This window comes from Phascolarctos cinereus, unplaced genomic scaffold, assembly GCF_003287225.1.
Source record: "Phascolarctos cinereus isolate Bilbo 61053 unplaced genomic scaffold, phaCin_HiC Scaffold_4;HRSCAF=312, whole genome shotgun sequence".
Classification (NCBI taxonomy): domain Eukaryota; kingdom Metazoa; phylum Chordata; class Mammalia; order Diprotodontia; family Phascolarctidae; genus Phascolarctos; species Phascolarctos cinereus.
This window is the reverse complement of record NW_027555847.1, coordinates 474,857,609-474,879,923: the sequence shown is the minus strand read 5'-3', so window position 1 is coordinate 474,879,923 and position 22,315 is coordinate 474,857,609. Positions and strand designations below refer to the sequence as shown.

The window sequence follows — 22,315 nt, the reverse complement described above, 5'->3', positions numbered from 1 at the left end:
TGATGTAAACACCAAATAAACTATATAAACTATGAAGTACTATAAATGTAAGTTATTTTTATTATTTCCATAAAATGTAATTCATCAAAGCTAGATAAAATCACCATAACAGATACTTCAGGCATTGTTAACTTTTTTGGTGTCACAAGCCCTTTTGGCAGTCTGGTAAAGCATATAGCACCTTTGTCAGAATAATTTTTAAATAGTTAAAGGAAATGCTAGATTTTAGTGGGCAGTTGACGAAAATAATATAATTTATGTAATTTCTTTCCCATCTAAGTTCGCCGACCCTCTGAAATCTCTCTGTGGATATGCTGGACGCCAGGTTAAGAACCTCTAAACTCACTGCCCTCGTGCAATCTTCATGCTTATCTTGGTTTTTAAATCCCTGTTAATTATTTTTTGTTTTATCATTTTCTATCTGAAGATCATTCTCCTGGGTGGAAAAAAAAACAAACAAGTAAGCATTGAATAGTTTTGCCTTCCTTCTATTCTCCTATATAATCTTCCCATCCATACAAAATAAGGGGTCCAATCCTTTTCTTGTTCTCTTCACCATGACAACCCTCCTCCCCCCCAAACTGGACCAAAAAAGCCCTTTTTATTGGCATTTGTGTTTTTCACAAGCCTCCACTCATGTTGGATTTTAGCTTTCCTGGCACTCTCAGTGCCTCTCCTCTGTTTCTGTCCTTGTTTATGGAGCCGTTCTTCCATCTTTTGCATATGTCCTTTAAAAGTCTGAACACTCATTCTGCAACAGATAAGTGGTTAAAAGATGGACAGGCAAATTTTTAAAGAAATGCTAATTATCAACAACCACATGAAAAAAAATTAAAGACCTCTTAACTATGAAATGCAGATTAATGAGATTCTGAGATGCCACCTAATGCCTATCAAAATGGTGAAGATAATAAAAACAATGAAAATAATGAAAATAATATAAAATAAAGTTCTTTGCTGGACACACCTGGGGGCAATGGACTTACTATTTTGTTGCTGGTGGATTTGTGAATTGTTTCAATATTTTTAGACAATACTGTGGAATTATACAATTTGCATACCTGTAGACCCAATAGTTACACACTAGAGGAGAGTGCTCAAGAAAGTTATTGATAGGAAACAGACATCTCTCTAGAACTGTATTCCTAGGGGCAGCTAGGTGGTGCAGTGGATAGAGCACCAGCCCTGGAGTCAGGAGGACCTGAGTTCAAATGTGGCCTCAGACACATAACACTCACTAGTAGCTGTGTGACTCAGGGCAAGTCACTTAACCCTAATTGCCTCACCAAAAAAGAAGAAGAAAAAGAAATATATTCCTAACAGGACTATTTTTAATAGGAGTAAGAGGGAAAAGAATGGGCTGGATTGCCTTTGGAAAATTTCAAAGTTCTTTTAATGACACCCGTTACCCCCCCCCCGCCAACTTTCCCCTGCAAATAAAGGCCCATCTTTTTAAAACCAGAATTGTTCTGGTGTAGTTAATATAGGCTTGGTCTCTCCATCTCACCCAGGATGGAAGTACAGCAGCCAATCGCTGGCCTGATCCCACTACTAATCAGCATGGGAACTTTGACCTTCTATATCTGTCTTAAGTCTGTTTGCTCCACCTTAGGCAACTTATTGAAACCAATTTTAGTGCAGAAGCCCAGTTGGTTTAGCCCACTGAATCTTTGCATTCCTGAACTCAAGTTGGCTCTCAGCCTCCCTAGTAGCAGGGATTACAGATGGATGCCACCATGCCCAGTTTGCCCATGCTTATTTAAGAGTTTCTGCCTAAAAAAAAAAGATAATATCTGTATTTTCTGTAAAGTTGTAAAAAAAATTGCTTCCTTAAACTCTAGAATACACCTAATTATGTCCAGCATTCTTTGACTATTAAAAAGTCTAGGATTACAAGGCTACTTTCTCTTGTGCCATCTTAAGCAACCAAGTCTTTCTTATTGGTCTGAATTGAGACTAATGCATCAGATTCCTTTTGTCTCTTCTTCCACCTTCTAACAAGTGAAATTACTAACAAGACAAGGCCAGAATTTATCAGATACTCTACTTTCAGCAGAATGAGTTTGCAGCAGATGTTGAAACCCAGGTAGTTACTATATCTTGGATCTTTGCCAAACCTGTAATATGTATATAGAAACACTATCTATATCTTCCCTCTGGAGAGGAGGTTTATAGTATACTCCCATAATAATATTTTTCTTTCTCCTTTTATCTTTACCCAAATGCTTTTCACTGTACACCCTCAGGTTCACATATTTACATACAAGAGTTTGTTTTGTTAATATACTGATAGTTTGCACTCTTTTCTTCTAAATCTGTTTCTCTTGAACAAGACATGCATACATACATACTTCCATTGCTCTTTTCTAATCATTAGCCTCCCTCACTAAGTCTTACCTGTTATCCGAAAGGCCATTTTTTACTTTCTTGTGCAAAATTTCAAGTTTACTTTATTACCCTTACACTATCAATAGTACTATGTGTATACATCTGAGGCCATAAATATTGTTTCTTAGCCTCATTCCTATTGCCCTCTCCTGAGAATTGCTGTGAACTCTTTGTTTTCTTCCTCATGTAGGCTTACCTAGATAATGTTCCTTTCAGAAATAGATAAATTTTCATCCTTTCAATTTACAAAAAGATGATTTTATTGTTGAATAGCAGGAGTATTTTTTCCCTAGTGTATTAACTGGTTCCCTAAATAACACGAAAGAGTTAATTCACTCCAATCTCAATTTGCATGCCATTTTTATTCTCTGGTACCTTCAGGCCCTATAAGCACTATGTCATAATTTTTACCTGATTGGATGATGACTAAATTATTATTATTTCTGTTACTCAGAAGGCATTTAATTTCCTTCCCAGGATAGAAGAATTATTTTCCATTAAGGAAGATTTAGTAAATCTCCTGGAGCCCTTAGGAGATCTCACAAGACAAACAACTTATGATTAGAAGAACTGCCAAAAAAATTACCATATACTGAATTTACTGCATTTTTTTCATTTCATATTGATCTTCTTCCTCCCCCGCCCCTTCATTTTGACAAAAACTTTTCCCTCCACTCTCTCTCAACATCCTTTTATTTTTTTCCTTCTTGAAACAGCAATAACTGCTATTAGCTAAGGTCTCTTAAGCAGAATAATCTTTGCTGGAAGAGATGTTTGCCATAGTGTGGGTGGCCAGACAGTAGAGAATCAGTTACCATCCAGTGTTCCATCCCATCCCAACTGCTTTCCACATCTTTTTCTACATCTCTGTCTGTAACACCCCTACAAGTATATTAATGGCTCTGATTTGCTTTTCTTTCCTTGACCAAAGATGTTTGAGCCCTAAACCTAAAGCTTGAAAGCAAGTGTATAGTAAATGTAAACACTACCTTTTCAGACACCTTCAGATCAGTGTGTTATTGGGAATAAGAATGCTGGACCTTGAGTTAGAGATCCCAAACCACAGTTTTAGAGCTAAAAGGGTCATTGAATCCAATACCTTCATTTTCCAGAAAAGGGAGATGTAGCTCAGAAGCTTGAAGTGACTTGCCCAAGGTCACACAATGAAGTAAGTGCCTGATGTCGGATTTGATCACAGGTCTTCCTGACCCCAGGTCCAGGATTCTCTCCACTGCATCACCTAGCTTCCTCATAGCTAAGCCTTCCCGTAAAAATAAAGTTGTTGTTTCATCTTCTTTAACATCTGCAGGTTTTTTAACTAAGATTTTTTTTCCTTTTCATTCAGTACTTATCCTAAAACCCAGTCCAACTGTTCTCAGTGGAAAGGACATCCTCTGTTTGCCTTTTCAGAATACATTCCAGGAAAGCCCTGGTTGTTCTGATAGCCACTTGTGTGCTTGCTTAGAGCAATCCACGAGATGCAAAAAGAATCCTTAGTGTCGACAGGCAAAGGAACTAAACACAACTATCAGTTACACTCCTCAGTAATCCTATTGGTTCAGCTCTAAAATCCAACCTTTTATTGATTTGTTCTTTCTGCTCTCTGTTTGTTCATCTGTAAGCACAATGTGTTCTTGATGCATTAGCAAAACTGCGAACAAGGGGTTCCTGGATATTTGTATATTATTCTCCAAGGAGGAGAAAATATATACAGTACTGAATGTTTCAAATGGATAAACATTGTGCTCCAAACTTTACAAGTTCCATACCTATTTGCTTCAGTGAAAGTTAACAACCTAAGGAGGATCAGTGAAATAAAATCTTGTGTTGAACTTTATATTACATGCCAGTAAAGACATATCATGTTTTGTTTTGTTTTGCAGTAGGGTCTATCCTCATTATTAGGGTACAACCGACTCTTAAGATATCCATGGGAAGAAGTGACAGAGATAATTCAGAGAAAGGAAATCTGAAGATAATAGAGTAATTTTTAACTTTTTTTCTGCCTTTACCACCATACTTTTAGTTTTCAGCAAGTAATATGGTTTCCTGATTTAACTTGCATTTCTTCTTACTTCTCTTTCCTTTGGTCTAGTGGAGGGGCTAGTGAGCAAAGAAATATCCAAAAGATAGACGTTAAAAAGATAAAAAAACAAAGGGATAAGGGTTGTCTACAAATTGTGTGACCTGAGTATTTAAGTTAAATTTGTAGTGTTTGAGGACAAATGAAGCATAACATTTATTAAGTGGCATATTTTGTAATATAATAACTACTTTGATTCATTTGTCTAAACTGCCCACTGTGAACTTCCTGCCACCCCCAGAAAGCTACCTTGCTTTTTCTCCCCCAAAATATAAGCATATGACACTTTCCTTGTAACACATTCATCTGTCTCAAGCATATTTCACTCTTTGGCTCTAAATCCAGGTATTAGAAATTTTTAAATCTTTTAAAGAATTTGTGTATTATATAGTTAAAAATTATATTGTAATCATTCTAGCATGTAAGCATTCTAACATAGCCTTCAATTGCTTTTATAGCTAAGGATTCCAGGTAGTAACGTAGTTAACATAAACATAAGGCCTAGTCACCAGACTGGGAGGGGTGGTACTATACAATAGTACTCATAACCTAAATATTCCAGGGGAGTGTGAAGTTCTCCTTCAATTGAGGTGGAAGCCAACTTTTAGAATCAGAACTACTTTTCTAAGTGGTTTCTAAAGGAGGAGAGTTGAGGCTAAGGGAAGGTGAGAGGTGAGTGCTACTGTTGGTTTGGAAATACCTAAAGCCAAGCGAATATTTCCTGATTGAGGAGAAGGGAGAGTATAGGAATATCCTAGAGTAGAACTTGCAATGCTTAATTTTATCTCTTGAGCATGATAGCATTGAGTTACTGAGATCCATCCTGACAGAAAATTTATTTGAATAGTTTAGTGCTCAGTAAATTCATTGATCAGCGTATTCCCTCTACAGAATAGATTATTGTCTCCTGTCACCTAGCAGATATTTTTCATACATTCCTGTGGCCAAAAAACACATCCCCCCTGTGGCCAGCTTGGTGATAAGCCTGTCTGAATTTAGCTAGACTGTTTCTAAAAGAATAGACATCAATATGTGAAGGCTACCTAGTGTGGGAGTACCCACCAGAGTTTGTGGTCTGTTGGAATAGCCTTGGAAGACCTAGGATTCTCACCTTATCTTGATAGGGCAGGAAGAGAAAAGGACTTGAGTAGAGTAGAACGTCCATATCTTTTTAAAATGAGGAGCTTATATGAGTTGCATTTCTGGCTTTCATAGCACATAATGAGGATGCTTATTTAGCAGGTTGGAGAATTTGAGCGTACTGGGAAATGCAGTTAATAAAAAGTCTAGGCACTCTATGCAAATGATGAGAGATAAAGGATGTGAAAAATAACATAATGTATGTTATAGGAATCTATATATTGTGATGGCATAAATCAGTGTTTCATAAACTGTGGGTTGCAACCCCATAGAAAAATTTGGCAACAGTAGAAGGTTTTCGAACCCACGACGACCAAGAATTAATTCAAAATCAACTATGTAATGAATCTGAGTTTCCCACAGCCCTTGCCCATTTTGCATCATGCAACTTCACTGGTTCTGAACACAGAGCATGTGCACTTTTCACTGCGTGAGCCTTCAGGCTATGTAGTGCCGATGAATGCCAACTAATGCTGCCAAAATGGAAAAGGGGTCACAAGTGGAAAAAGTTGAAGAAGCCCTGGCGTAAATCAAGGTTTTTGCTGTTCTTGTATAGAAAAGTTGTTGTAAGGAGCAGCTCAGTGGCACAGCGGATAGAGCACTGGGCTTGGAATCAGGAAGACTCATCTTCATGAGTTCAAATCTAGCCTCAGATACTAGCTGTATGACCCTGGGTAACTCTTTTACCCCTGTTTGCCTTAGTTCCTCATCTGTCAAATAAGCTGGAGAAGGAAATGGCAAACCACTCTAGTACCTTTGGCAAAAAAAAAAAAAGAGGTCGTAGAGAGTCAGATAAGTCTCAAATGACTCAACAACAGCATTGAAAAAGATTTTTCGAAATAGAAAATTAATTTTAAGGACACTTTTCAATTAATTGTTAGATTCAACTGATAAAATGTGATAAAATGATATATTAAGCAAAGAACATATTCTAATAGGATTAATGACAAATCAGTTAACGAGATAGGCATAAGCCCCCATGAGAATGAAGGGTACCTTTCTCAAATAATATTTGCCTAAAGGATCTTTAGCCTTTTATTATGTCTTCACATTATAATAAGACTGCTTGATGGAAAAGCTTCGACAAACAAAATATCTCAGCTGGGCATATACCTGGCAGCGATGGCCTTTTTTACATTTGTCCAGATACGGCCACTCATTGGATTTTCATTAAGAATTCTAGCAGGCCTGCTTCTTGATTACATGTAGTAGTTTTCACTAAGGCGCTCATTGTGTTCCTCTAATATTTCCAAATGGCATTTGGCTCTAACTACATTGCAGTTTTTATTTCTGTAATTATAGGTTAAAAGAAAGCTATTTGGCCATTTCTGCTGGTTTTATGACGCTGTCATTTGGAAATGGCAGTGCATTTCCACCTTATGCCTAGGGAAAAAAGTTGAATCATTCAAAACAAGAGTGTAATTTTTTCTGAATTGTAATCTCATTTTCAGTGTCTAAAGGAGAAACATCTTCATTTAAATTATTCCCTAAACCACAACTTTGGACAAAGTGCTTGCTCAAAAAAGAAAGGAAGGAAGGAAGAAAGAAAAAAAAAGTTAATCTCCCAGAGTGATATAAGAGGAGAATGGTAGAAAATTACAAAGATTAAATTTAATAAACATTTATTATATGTCTATTATGTGTAGAACTGTTACCTGTTTTCAGATTTGATTTTGCTTTTTCATATAGGACAATATCCCCTACTTTAGCTCAGCTCAGCCACTTTACTGGCATTAATCTCTGAAACCGTGTATTTCCTATGCAATTGAAATGCAGGCACAACACAAAAGTGGGGTCATGTGAAGGTGACCTTTCAGCCAAAATGGACCAGCAGTGCCTCTCACTTTTATATGAATTAGTATATGCGCTGTCATTTGACATTAATGGAATAATTAAAATATAGAGGATCAGTGTGGTTTAGAGGAAAGGGCACTGGAGTTATGAGGTTTAAATTCTGGTTCCACTTTGCCACAAATTTCCATTGTGACCTGGAACAAGCCACTTCATGTCTGGGCCTCAATTTCCTCATCTCTAAAATGAGAGGGTTGGATTAAATTATTTCTAATGTGCCTTCCAGTTCTAAAGTGATGATTCTCTGGTCATACATTATGGAAAGTGTGAAACCAAATGCTAATGCAGATGATTGTTGGTACTAGGACATCAGGTTATAAATCCATATCAGATATCTGAGATTGGGAGAATGTGATATGTAGAAGGTCATCAGCATGACAGACGAGCAGCGAAATGGAACAAGGTAAGAGTCACGAGTAGGCCAGGAATCAGTCAGTCCTGGTGTGCACAAGTAGGTAGTTTATCCTTTGGAGACCCAAGAGTACAGCAACAGAATAGATGATCAATTGGCAGGAAACCTAAAAGGTGTTTCATCTGAGAGTTAGTCACAAGGGGTGATTTGGGGCCTAAAGCCAAGTGGTCAGGAGTCAGAGAATGTGTGAAAGGGGAAGAAATAAAGTCGGCTAATCAACAGGTGACAGGGTGAACAGCTGTTCTGTAGTTAGGAAAACTCTAAGCACGTGCAGGTTAAATTTCTTCAGTCATTGAATAAACACTTATTATGCATCTCGTGTATGCAGGAACTAGTAAGTGAGGGGAAATACCACATTTAGAGAAGACTCAGTCCTAGCTCTTACAGACACAGCCCTCTTCTTCCTACCCACTGTGTCCCAACCAAATTGACCTACTTGCTGTTTGCAGTAGCTGACACATTTTCTCCAGAATCAGTTTTCAGCCTTTAAGTACTTAATATGTTCTCCACGTCCAGAAGGCCCTTCGTCTTCCTCTTTGCCTCTCTGCTTCCCTAGTTCTCTTCAAGGCTTAGCTCAAGGGGCACATGGCACACACGGTGTTTCTGATTCCCATCCCCCCCACATACAAACACACAAGTTGTTGGTGTCCCCTCAATTATTTTGTGTGTGTTTTAATTCACTTCTCTGTATACCTGCTGTTCTCCCCACCCCCAAGAATATAATTCCTCTGAGGCAGATATTGTGTTGCTTTTGTCATAATCCTAGGGCTTAGGATGTAGTAGGCACTTAATAAATGTTTATTAAATTGGAGTGACTTGAAAAGGAAGTAGAAAAGAAGATACCCACCTCTATGCTCATAAACTTGGTACCCAAGGGAGTGCCCTTCTCATAAGTGAGTCTTATGGGGATAGTCTCAACTGAATGGAAGGGAACAGGTAATTGGCCTTTCCCCTCAGATGGGAAAGTACAGGGGCAGAGGCATAGGAGAATCAACTAAGACATCCTTTCCAAAAGTAATGGTGACATTGATATGATTGGAGTAGGGGAAAATAAATGTTTATTAAATACCTACTATGTGCCAGGCACTGTGCTAAAAGCTTTACAGTTACTTCATTCAGTCCTTAAGACCCTGTGAGGTAGGTGATATTAATATCTCCATTGTATATATGGGGAAACTGAGGCACATAGCAGTTAAGTGACTGACCCAGGGGCCACAAAGCTAGTCTCTGAGGTTGGATTTGAACTCAGGCCTTTTTGAATCCAGGCCCAGCACTCCATTGTGCCACCTAATGGCCACTACAGATTACTGTTCTTACAGTAATAACCTGAAAAGGAAGGAAGGGATGGGCTTGACGGCAAGGAAGATGGAAGCATGAAGCACAGTGTGTGACCATGTTCATTTACACCTATAGACTCACCAGTTAGGACAGCACCTCGCTCATGATCTCTGGAGGTCCTGTGGACTAGAGGGAGCAACAGCGTTGTTGATAATAATAACTAGCATTTATATCATACTTTTAGGATTGCAAGGCCCTTTACATGCGTTACCTCGACTGAGCCTCACAACACTGTGAGGTAAGTGCTATTATTTTACAACCGAGGAAACTGAGGCAAAGGGTAGTTAAGTGAGTTATCTATAGTCACATAGCTACTAAATGCGTGAATAGGATTGGAGTCTTCCTGACTCCAAGTCCAGAGCTCTATCTGCTGCACCACCTAGCTGCAGAGATAACTAGGAGATGACAGTATGATGTCTGGGATAGATGGTTAGATGGGATGTGAAGCTTGATCTGGGGTCTGGAGCAAGCCGGGTACAGCAGGCCATGTGTTTCTGCACTAACTTGGGCTCTCCAGTCAAAACAGCATGGCTCCAGGATGGTAGTTCCCAAGCTAAGTGTATAGTAGCACCAAATTTAAAGACACACAGGAGGTTTAAATGCTCTTAGGAAAATAATATCAATGTACCAGATTCCAAGAGAACACAGTGATAGTCGTGGGAGGGAAGGGACATTATTTTACTGTTATTTCGAATTGAATTGCCAAGGGGAAGGTTAGAGAGGTCAGTAAGGAGAAGTTTCAGTTGTCAGAATAGTAGATGATTGCAGCATGGATGAGGGATTTTGCCATGGAGATGAGAAAGAAGAAGATACTTATCATTTAGTAATTGAAAAAAAAAAAGTTAAGGTCATGAAAAGGATGGTGGCTTTGACTTACTGTTTCCAGTTGATTGGCCTTGTGGCTTTTTAGCTTCTGTTCAATTTATAGGGCATGAATTTAAATCCATTCCCAATTTAGCTTATGGTTCATTGTCCCTTTTCCATTTTTTTCTTGGCTTTTGTTCTCTCCCCCTTTTGCATTCCTTGCAAGTTATTCTTCAACTGCAAATGGAATTTACAAGTTACCCTTGTTGATTGTGTGCCAGCAGTAAAAGGGTCATGTTTTTAAAATGCAAAGGGAAGAAACCGAGGATAGAAAAAACCTTCTGTTAATTAGAATAGATAAGTGAAAATTTCCCAAAAGGGATGACATTTACTTTCTTTGGCCAGTAAATTTTAAGTATGTTTTGCTTTGAAATGTGAATTTATCTTTCTTATGATAACCAGAATATCATTAACAATTTGTCAGAAGTTCCTTAGCTGGAAATTTTATGCAATGCCATATTACTTTTTTTGAAATACTCTTAAGTATAAAAATTCTTTACGAAGGAAATTGCAAGCTGTTTCTAGGCATACATCTACAAAAGCATCATGAGGAATAGTTCTGTAGTGTGTGTAGTGGTTTATAAGTTATGTGAAGGTACAGAGAAAATGCAATTGATTTCCATTAATGCTGTTGGATATAATACTTAATGCTGTCCTCAGCAAAATGAGTTATCATACTTTGATCAGACTAATTAGATATGAACTTCCGTAAGTATTTAAGGTTGTTTCATTGATGTTAAGGAAATATAATTGAAGCAATCCAGAATTCTTAATAGAAGGGGTATTTGTTCCAAAATAGGCATCATTTAAGATGGCAGAGAATAGCTATGGAATTAAATGAAAGTGGGGTGGGGGATTCCATTGGGGGCTGGAAGAGCCAGAGAATAAAATATTTCCAATTTTCAGAGGTCTGTGATTTCATTACTAGCATGGCAAATATGCATCATTGATAAAATAAAGAAGTATTGGGTCACACAACCTTACACCAGCAGTTTAATGCAAAAGAAGGTATTTCTAATTCTTTTCCTCAACATGCATCATGTCTTCTAGGTAGGGACAGGTGTAGAAGGAGAAATGTACATAGGTAGACCAGCTGAGTTTGATTGAAGAACTTCTGTAGGATAAAGGGAGAAGATTGGAAGCCAAATTGGGAGAACTCTTGAATACTGGGCTAAGAAATTAGGATTCTATCCTGTGGGAGAAAAAAAGTTTCTGCAGAAAGAATAACATGTACAAAATTGCTCTCAAGCAAGATTCATCAGTGTAAGGATACCTTTTAACCAGGAATAGGGATTTCAACAGGGATGCTACTGTAATAGTTCAAATATAGGTTGACAGTAGAAATAAAAAGGAATGGCTAAGGGAAAGTATGATGATGAAAATAAAAGAGAAATATTGTCTACAAACTGAAGTTGTGTTCAAGAAATACAAGAAATAATATGTAGAGTTAATTGAATATTTTGGATGTGGAAGTGGAGGGAGGAAGGAGTCAAGGATGAATCCATGGTTTTGAGAGAGAAATAAATGCCATTTACAAAGGTAGGGATAGATTAGAGGCAGCATGATATAGACAGAGCACTGGACTTAGCATTAGGAAGAACTGGGTTCAGTCATTAAACCTCTCTATTCTGAGGGATTCATCTGCTAAATCATGAATCGATTGATTTGCTCATACCCAGAGATGCTCCATTCTCACTGTTTCACATAACCTTCATGTGTTAGTGTATTTTAGATAGTAAAAACTTATTTTTGTATTAATTTGCTAACTTTAAAATTAATAAATTATGCTACATATGTAAGGTGGAATAGCTTTATGGATTCCTGAAAGTTCTAGATCAGTGTCATTATTAACAGTAAACCACATCCCAAAGAAGTTGGTTTTTGAACACAACCTCATTTGTATGCACTTCAAAGACAGCATCCCTCTTTTGTTTCCATTGCCATACTTTCACCTAGCCCAGTGCCAGGAATATACAGGGTGTCCCATAAGAATGAGTACAGTTTTAAGCTTCAGTAACTTCAGAAGTATATTAGAAATGTGAAAAAAAAAACAGCATTTGAAAATACTTCTTTAATTTTGTGAATTTCAATAATATTTTTTAAAAATTTTAACAAGATGGGGCATTTTACTGGTACACCACTTTCTGGATAACAGTTTCTCGGAATGATGGATCAGCACAGAATATCTTCTTGCTTAACCAACTTGGTCACTTGATCTATCTCCATTAGACTTTTTCATGTGGGGTCATGTCAAAACTGTCATGCTTGCATCAAATACTATCTTGGAGTGATCATAAGGCTAAGATTACAAATGCAATACTTTCCATCACTGAGCAGCAGCTGATGACAGTTTTTCCAAAGTTCAGAAATCAGCTAGAGTGATAATAGCACAATATGGTGGCTATGTTGAATTTTAATAAGAAAAATGAATGTTTTTACATTTCTAATAATCAGACTTTCAAATTATGTTCTTTTGTAATTTTGTAGCATTTATGTTGCTGAAGTCTTAATGCTTTAAACTGCATGAAGACTTTTGGGATACTATTAGCTGGTTAATAAATGTTTCTCGATTGATTGGCTAATTAATTGATTTGCTCAAACCACCATCCATCCCCAGCATGCAGGGCGCTCTCTCTTCTTTCCATCTAAAATCTTATCCATCCTCTAGGGGCCATCTTAAGGGTAATGAAACTTTCCCTGACCACCTCAGAACATGGCATTCTCATCCATCTCCAAACTCCAGAGGCACTTAGCATCTGGCTCATTCATTTGGTACCAATATATGGCTTTGTCTCATTGGTTAGCTTTTTATATCTATGTGTTTTATCCCCCTGTATAGGTTATAAATTCTTTTAGGCCTCCTGAGAGAATACCCTGTGTTTCTTTGTATTCCTTACTGCATCTAGCATGATGACTTCTGTCTATTAGGTGTTCAGTAAACATTGGTGGGTTTTTTGATAGGATGTACCTCTAAGTTGTGGAATAAAACATTCTTGTACTTTTTTTAAATTTCTGGATAATTCAAATGTTTGTTTTTAAATATTCAGCTGATACTTTGAGGACTATCTTTGTATAAATTATGAAGTCATTGAATCTGCTTGTCTAAATTGGGACAACCAGGAATGTAGACAGAAGGGACTGGCTTCCAGCCAAGTTAGACAGTTGTGCCAAAACTTAATAAGCAAATAACAATTCGATACTATTTGACCTTGGATAAATTCATTAAGTTTTTTGGGGTACCTTTTACTCATCTAGAAAATGAAAACTAAATACTCTTTAAGGCCCCTTCAAACCCTAAAATTCTAAGAATTTACCTCAAAATGAAATAGCTACCCCAGTTACATAAATATGAATTATGCTTGACATTTTGCCATTAGTCGTACTAGAAATCTGGGGTGCCAGTCAATCCAGAATTTTAGTAGACTAACAATTCAGATTGCTCCTTGGGGTGTTGAAGTGGATGGGTGTACCCTTCGATGTCTTTTTCACTGTGATGTGAGCCTGTGTCCTCCAATTGTTACCAGGCAGTGCTGGTACCTTGCATAGCCTCTGCAATAGAATCTCAGTATTGGACAGAACCTAAGAGGTAGCTATAAATAGATAATGGATTTATTAAGCATTTACAGTGTGCCAGCACTGTGCTAAGTGCTAGGGAGACAAATAAAAGACAGATAAAACTTTCCACTCTAGTAGGTAGAAACAACACATAAATGGAAACTGGGGAGCTGGAAGTGGGGAGATGTATATGGAAATGGTATCATTTCTGGGGATGTCCCAGAAATGCAGTGGAGGCCTGAAACTGATCAAGATGAGGTCAAAACTGGTTTCTCAAAATCCAAAGGGTTGCTCCAGGGATGGAGTCCATTCTCAGATGATGAGTAGAGATGGGTGCTGAAGGCATGGCTGGAGGAGACTGGGAAGTAGAGATCATCTAACTTAACTCAGACCTGAGAAGAAATATTTACAAGTATTCAACCTTTGCCTGAAGACCTCCAATACTGGGGTCTAGTAGTTCTGCCTACATTCAGTGGGAGAACATTTGTACTTTGTAATTGTTTGGGTTTATTTTGTTTTATTTTATTTTTATCTGCTTTTCTCCCCTCTGGCATCAAGTAGAATTCCTTGCAATTCAATAAAAATATATCTAGCTTGTCTGTGAATGAGACACGGTGCTAGGTTATAGAGATATGAACATTAAAATGCCACAGCTCAGGGGACATCTAATCCAGCCTGTAACAAAACAGACCAACAAGTGGTCGTCCAGCCTTTGCTTCAATACTTCCTAGTGAGGTAATCACTATCTCCTGATCCAGTTTTGAACATTAAGCTTTAATCTAGCTCTCTGCAATGTCCTCCCATGGCTCCTAGTTCTTCCATGTTTATGTTGTATCTCCTCAGTACAATATAAACTCCTTGAAGATTTAGGGATTCTCACTTTTTTGTTTAATTATCTCCAGCACCTAAGCTGTAGTGGACATAGTAAGTATTCTAATTTTGTTGATTAAATCGTTCCTAAAACATGAAGCATTAAATAGGCCAGGCTTTGGGGATTCCCCCCAGGTTATTACATAATCCTTTGGCATGCTTTTCTTTTGTCTTACTAGTCTCATCTGTAAGCTTTATGCTCCCTTATCAAATTCAGTCTAATTCAGAGAAAGAGAGCAACTATTAATAACAAAACAAGGGAGGAAAAACTACTTTTCTCTGCAACAGCAGAATTCCAATCTCTTTCTGGATATGTTATTATTAATCCTTATAACATTTCAGTGAGCTGCATAAGTGGTAAATGTTATCCTTGAAAGGAGAGGCATTTGAGAAATGAGTGTTCAGACAAAACGTTATTGTTCTAAAGTTGAAGGCTATATACTATTTTGTAATCCAAATATTGTTCTGGTTAGGACAATGAAATAACCAGAACTAGAGAAGAAAAAAGTAAAATCGTTAGTGAGAGGCCTTTTCTTTGAGATTTTTATTTTTTCTAAATATAGGAGGTAACTCTAGATTGTCACAGAATATTCCATTTGGAGAGTAAGTTCTGGCAGATTGGTCCAGACTTGCAAGACTTCTAGTACAGATGCTGTAGCCTGTCTCTCTGTTGTCCAAAGACCAGCCCAACTAAAACTGGAGAGAGAATCATCACTAGGGTGGCTGTAGAGTGAAGAATTTTTTCCATCCCACCATGTCTCAATGACCATCAGGTAAAACTAGAGTGAATGCTGATAGGTTTCAATGGATTTTAATATTCTCTCCTCAAAGCAGGCTAATTGGAGAGCACCAGTGCAGTAAGTGGGGTTAGCAATACCACCCTATCTAGAGACTGACTTATCCCTAGACAGTACCAAATGGTTGGGTAACAGAATTGCCACATTGTTCAGCACTCCATCTTCCTGTGACTTTCTGTAGCCAGGTTTGTGCCTCCCTCTCTGGTATGGTATGTAAGTAAAGATGGTCTTCTACTCTCACAGTAGCCCACTGTTGCCATCATTATTTTTTCCCAAGAAAGTTGGGATCTCTTCATAGTCATGACATTTTAAGATGGGGGACAACTTTTCCAGGTGAAACTTTACAGCAACTTGGTGGCTGACTCTCAAAAGGAGAATTTCTTTTTGCCTTCTAAGTTTCATTGCAGATTTGTTCAAACAAACAACATTCTGAGCTTAATGAGAAGAGGTTTCTTTTTAAACAGAATTGAAATGTCAATGTGGAATTGCAAATTCAGGGGAAATCATTTATGCAGAAGTTGCCTTGGGGCTCCTTAGACCCTGAATAGGAAAATGTTTTTAGTATGGCAGGCCCCTGAGCAGATTACTGAAATCATGTCTAGTTTATATCATCAAAGTGAAATTGATGGTTTGCATTTAGAGAATGTATTTCAGAAGACTTCAAGGAGAGAAATCAGTTGTTTCTAATTGTGTTATTAGTAATATGCACTTTATTTCTTTCCTTACTATGGGAATGGAGCATTTTTTTATGTGAATATCACTGTATTTACTTGAGTAAGTAAATAGTCACTTGACATTTTGGTTCAATGCCTCAATCTTCTAAATTTTAGTTTCCCTAATTATAACTCTGCATGAAGGTGATGGCAATCAGCTTTCTTAGGAAGATGATAAGATGTGCTGATTCTGTGTCTTGGGAAAATTTAAGATTAAAGTAACCCAGGTCTAAAGAACCCTAGGGAGGGGTTGGGGAAGAGGGAGAGTGAGTGTAGGTTTGGTGGGGTTTTTTTTTCTTTTCTTTTGGCCAAAGCAATCATTTTTATTTCAAAATGAGAAGGGAAGAAAGGGGCAACACAGATAACTGGAAAACAGCAATAAAAATTAAGAAGGCCATTAACCAATTGCTTTGGAATACAGATTTTTTTTTTCATGTGTTCTCCGATCCTAACAATAGGTAATAAAGTCATCCAGCTGAAAAAGATAAATTTCAAGGCATTGTGTATTAAGTTGAATGTTAACATGCCTTTCATAGCAATCTTGTGTTGGGATGTTTTTGCTATATATTGGCAAGTATAGTCAAGGGATTGTTGTTGGTTTTTTAATATTAAATTATTCAGGAAGCTACCTGTTATTCCTATAAGCAGATACTGTTCAACACTACCCAAGTTTTAAACAGTATAAAGCATACTTGATTGACATTTTAAGATTATGATACTGATAATGTAGGAATTGAGGAATTTAAGTATATAAAAGAAGCTGCTGTTTTTAGCTAGGTGTTAAGCAAGTAATAAATATTATTAATCATATACTCTGTGCCTGGAACTCTGTTAAGCATGGGGGATACAAATACAAGCAAAAAGAAAGACAATCCCTGCCTTCAAAGTGCTTACTGAAGGGAAAGGAGAAGGTATGAAGGTACCTACCCAGGGGATTCAAGGCAAAATCCATAGAGTCAGAAGCTCAGCTGGGAGAGAAATGAGCCATGGCCAGCCTAGGCCCATCCCCAAAAGGGAGGCCCCCCCCAAAGGAACTTACAAATAAGAGAAGGGGACCCTCATGGAAGAGGAATGTTCCAGGGTGAGCAGGTTCCAGGTACTGAAGTAGTAAGAACCCATACTCCATTAATAAGGAAAGATTTGGTCCATATATTTGCAGTTGTTCCAAGTAGGAAAATGTTTCTCCTTATATCTGATGTTTAAATCAGTCTAGATTTCTTGTCCAAATAAGATTTAAAGAAAAGTTTGTATTATTTGATAGACTAAGTCTTAAGACTATACTATATAGTCTTGCTTCACAAGGGGGAAGATTGGTTTTATATTAGGCAAGTGAAGGGATTTGGACAGGTGATTTCATTAAAAATCTAAAAACCCCACAGAGAAAGTGTATTGAAATTATGTTCTTACTTGTAAGCTTCTTGAGGGCAAGAACTGTCACGATGTTGTCTTTATACTCTCAAAATTTAGCTTCAGTGCCTGGGAAATAGTAGAAACTTAATAAATATTCCTTGATTGCTTTCATCGCTTTAGGGAACTTCCTATGTAAAATTTCCCCCCACTAAAATAGATTACCAACTCCTATAATTTGATATTTGCTTTGGCCACTGAAAGTTTAAGGTTATACCACCAGTGTGTATCAGAGACAGAATTTGAATCCAGGTCTTCCAGACTCCATGGCCAGCTCTCTATCCTAAATGCTGTCCCTTACCTGTATGTGAAAGTGCCTACTATGTGACAGGCACTGTACTTCTACTATTACTAATTTTTTTTTTACTACTGATTTTCTATTTTTGACTACTACTATTAAATGCCTACTATGTGACGGGCACTGTACTGAGTGCCGAGAATACAAAAAAGAGACAAAAGACAGTCTCTGCCTTCAAAGATCTCACAACCTAATTGGGAGAAAACAAGCAAATAAAATACACAAACAAGCTCTATTCACACATAAATTCAAACATAAATAGAAAAAATAAAAGAAGGAAATCGCTAGAATTAAGAGACAACAAGCAAATAAAGATATACAAACAAGCTCTGTTCAGCATAAATAGAAAAAAAAATTAAAAGAAGGAAAGCACTAGAATGAAGAGGGGTTGGGAAAGCCTTCTTCTAGAAGATGGGCTTTTAGCTGGGGCTTGAGGGAAGCCAGAAGCCAGAGCATTCCAGGGATGGGGAGACAGCCACAGAAAATGCCCAGAGCTGAGATGCTGAGATAGAATGTCTTACAATGGATGTGTGTGGATAACAAGGAGAGGCTTTAATGCTGTCTGTCTCTCCCTCCTGTCTGAACCCCTGACCCATTCTTTCTGCTTTTGAGAGACTTGAAAAGGAAATGATTATTTCCTGTGTGATCCAGAAATTGGGATCATTCTTTCCATTGAAAAAAGAATGGCATACAGACAATGGAAAGTGCAGTCTAGAGCAAAGTAAGATTTCTCGGAGAAACAGAGTGGCATTTAAAAAGTTATGACATAAGATGCCACTCCTAGCACTTGGACTCCAATGCCCATGTTTCTTTCTACACAGTGCCTTTGTTCAGCACAGCCCAGAGGAGGCTCCTCACTTCTAGAAAAACAGCTGGAATAGTTGCTTAGTTTTGATTGAGCTTCTGTTTATGATCTGATTGAGCCTGTCTATGTAGAATTGATTAAATCAGATGCTGGCTCAGACGCGTATATGCATTCATCCATTAATCCCGAGTTTTTCATCATTTGTAACTGATGCATGCTATCCAAAGGTGTGATGGTATGAATGCTTCCAGTCACACAGCCTGCTTTGACTGCACCGCCTGGGGCTGTAATTCAGCCAGTGACTAAAGGAGTCTACAGAGTTCCTCTGTTGCTATAGCTATGATGTCACACACTAATCCTAACCCGTGGTTGGTTATTTTGTTTTTCAGATCCCTGCCTGTCTTGAGCACAAAGACCACGGAAGAGAGACTCTCACATCCTTTAGCGAGAAGAAAGGAATCAGCAGAGCAGATTTAAACGGACTTGTGTCTGGTGGCCCTTTGCACACAAGCCTGCCTTTAAAGGAAGGGAGGAGAGAAACACAGTAGCATTTAATGAACTCTGTGAGATGAGGCACCGCTAACGCCAGATTCCAAAGATTCATCCACTATTCCTTGTGCTTAATGTATATGTTTCTACAAAGTCCGTTCAGAAGAGCCCAGAAGAGAATCCAAAACGGCTGCGGGGGAAAGACCACCCAACATGCCTACAGAGACACTACAGACAGGTAGCATGGTGAAACCTGTCAGTCCGGCTGTCACGTTCACATCGGCGGTCCCGCTCCGCATCTTGAACAAAGGACCAGACTATTTCCGCAGGCAGGCAGAGCCTAATCCCAAAAGACTTAGTGCAGTGGAAAGACTAGAAGCTGATAAGGCAAAATATGTCAAGAGCCAAGAGGTCATCAATGCCAAACAGGAGCCTGTGAAGCCAGCTGTGCTTGCAAAGCCACCTGTCTGCCCTGCTGCAAAGAGAGCCTTGGGCAGCCCTACCCTGAAAGTGTTTAACAACAATACAAAGACTGAGAGTGGTGTGCAAAGGGAGAACTTAAAACTTGAGATATTGAAAAACATTATTAATAGTTCTGAAGGCTCCAGCTCAGGTTCAGGTCACAAACACAGTGCCAGAAACTGGCCACCCCACAGGTCGGATTCCGCAGAACTAAACCGACACTCGTTTGCAGAATCCCTAAAGGTTTACCCCACCCAAGGCCGCAGCAGCCCCCAGGAGAGCAACTCAAACGTTAGCAGAAGGCTGCTCGAACACTCAGCAGAGTCCTTCCTGCACGTTTCCCATAGCTCATCGGACATTCGGAAAGTGACTAGCGTGAAACCTTTAAAAGCAATACCTTGCAGTAGTTCAGCGCCACCGCTGCCCCCCAAACCCAAGGTTGCCGCCATTGCCACCATGAAATCTCCCGAAATGGACGCAGTGGAACCCAGTTGTGGCGTCAGCCGGAGACCCTCCCTGCAGCGGTCCAAATCAGACTTGAGTGACAGATACTTTCGTGTGGATGCAGATGTGGAGAGATTCTTTAACTACTGCGGCTTGGATCCCGAAGAGCTTGAAAACCTCGGGATGGAAAACTTTGCAAGGGCTAACTCGGATATCATATCCCTTAACTTTCGCAGTGCAAGCATGATCAGCTCAGACTGTGAACAGTCTCAGGACAGCAACAGCGACCTTAGAAATGACGACAGTGCCAATGACCGGGTGCCCTATGGCATTTCTGCAATCGAGAGAAATGCCCGAATCATCAAGTGGTTGTATAGCATCAAGCAAGCAAGAGAGTCACAGAAAGTATCTCATGTGTGAGAGAAGGGGGGAGGCAGACTCCCCACAGTAAGATGAGGAAGGACCATGTCTTTGTCTGTGAATAGTCAGTTGTGAAGGGTCGTGAAGTCTACTTGAAGTTTCGTAAACTTCTCCAATCTATTTGTGTTGCCTGTTGTGCAATGTTTTCAAGTTGCATGCCTGTCAACATGTGAACTGACCTGGCTTCCACTTGAACAATAACCACAGAGCCTGGCTGAGCATACATGTTATCTGCCAAAAGTTTAAGACCAGAATCTAGTTAGGGCTTCATTCTCTAATCAGAACTGTTTACATGAAAATGGCATAATGACTTCTTCAATATTTATGTAGTTGTTGTGTTTTTATAGCCCACCTTTATGTGTCTTAATTAAAATTTGTCAACCTATATTATTGGCTTTTGAGTTGGGAATGGAATTTTTTTTAAGTAATTATTTTTTTAAACGATGCCCACTTAGCCTACAAGTGAAAGAGTAAGAATGGGGGGGGAAAGTGGATTTCATCTCAAAAATGATGCATTGGCCTAAGCAAAGTTGAAAGGATCTAAGTTTCTAGAGGAATAGAATGGAAAATAAAATACTTATCACTTTCTGCCTGAAATTTTCATGCCACATCCTGAAGCTGTAGTCTGGAGGCACAAACCATTAAGCATTTCTTTTAAGTGAAATAATTTAGCCAAGCCTTGAATTTGAGTCAGTATAGAAATGCCTCTGGGTCTATGTAGCCTAATCCCAAGGAAACATGGGAGGTGGTGGTGTGAACAATATTTGATGTGAGGAAGCAGGGGGGTGGAGCAACGTTTTGTGATCATTCAAAGATTCCCAGTCTTAAACTTTTGACAGGAATGGCTGGACCCTAAAGCTGATACTAAATGCCTTGTTTTTCTCCCTTTTAAAAAATTATCAAAAAGTTTTCTTTTTCTTTTTTCTTTTTTTGAGGGGAAGGGTGGGCTTGTGGGGTTAGACGTATTCTAAGAGTTCATGAAAAAAAATGGAAACACACAGCCATATTAGCATAAAGCCTCCTATTCAAAAGTAAAGATATTCAGTAGCTGAACTGTATCTGAAAAGGCGTGATTCTGCTGTCTTGCATATGTTATATCTCAGGCTGTGAACGTCCATTACAGCTCTAGAAACTGTAGAAATACAGCAGTTTGTAGTTTCTCTTTTTCTTTTCCCTTCTCCTTATGGTTGTTAGTGCAACACATTGACCTGTTACTTCCCCACCCCCAAACCCCTTTCAAGACAATCGATGTCTTCCCAATGACTTAATGAACTGTCATTCAGCAGACAGTTGTGGTGTGGTAGCAAAAAAGTTGAAAGTACAGTGGCCTGCTTCATCATTATCATATTCATGCTTTGAAGTACATTGCATCCCTACCTTATATACTTCATCAGCTAATCAGAAACTTTTTTATGGTGTAAATGCTGTAAGACTTTGTACATACTTCAGTTGTAATGAAATCTTAAAAAAAAAGTGTTATGCTAATAAATTGCTCCTGGTGCAGCCATTCTTGGTGGTGTTTTCTCTTTATCCTTTCATCTCCCACCCCCACAATATCTTTAGGAGCCATAGTTATAGGAAGCAGTCTGGATTAAACTCTGCTGTAGTGAATTGCTACCAAATGTCCATTATTCTGAGCATCAGTGCTTTTAATTGTAGCTATAGCAACATCTTCCTGCCCATCTAGAAGAGTTTCATCCAGATTCCCAAAATAGCTTCTTACTTCTTTGCTTATTTCACACTTACCTGACAGGATTGGGTTTTTTCTTGTCTTGAGCCTCTATTTCTGACATTTCTTGAAAGTCTTTCACATGACTCCTCAGTAGTAAATATTTATATGTTTTTACAGGGAAGGCATATTACCTGCAGTTTCCACATTTCCATTTTAGGAGAGATTTCAGTTCCCTTAGGTGTTATTCTTTCTGCCGTCATTGGACCCAATCATTCCTGAGCTGGAGGGAAATAGGACAGCGGATATG

At 38.5% G+C, this 22,315-nt stretch overlaps 1 protein-coding gene across 3 annotated transcripts in view; it reads left to right on the top strand.

Annotated features, from left to right (window-relative positions):
* FAM110B (family with sequence similarity 110 member B) overlaps window positions 1-21,843 on the top strand; it is a 193,553-nt gene extending 171,710 nt beyond the window's left edge. For all 3 annotated transcript variants that reach the window (XM_021005950.2, XM_078153407.1, XM_021005948.2), the window contains one exon: window positions 18,911-21,843. In XM_021005950.2, the coding sequence (XP_020861609.1) occupies window positions 19,224-20,336 (1,113 nt within the window). In that variant the 5' untranslated portion in view covers window positions 18,911-19,223 and the 3' untranslated portion in view covers window positions 20,337-21,843. The remainder of the gene's footprint in view (window positions 1-18,910) is intronic.
* The last annotated feature ends 472 nt before the right edge of the window (window positions 21,844-22,315 follow it).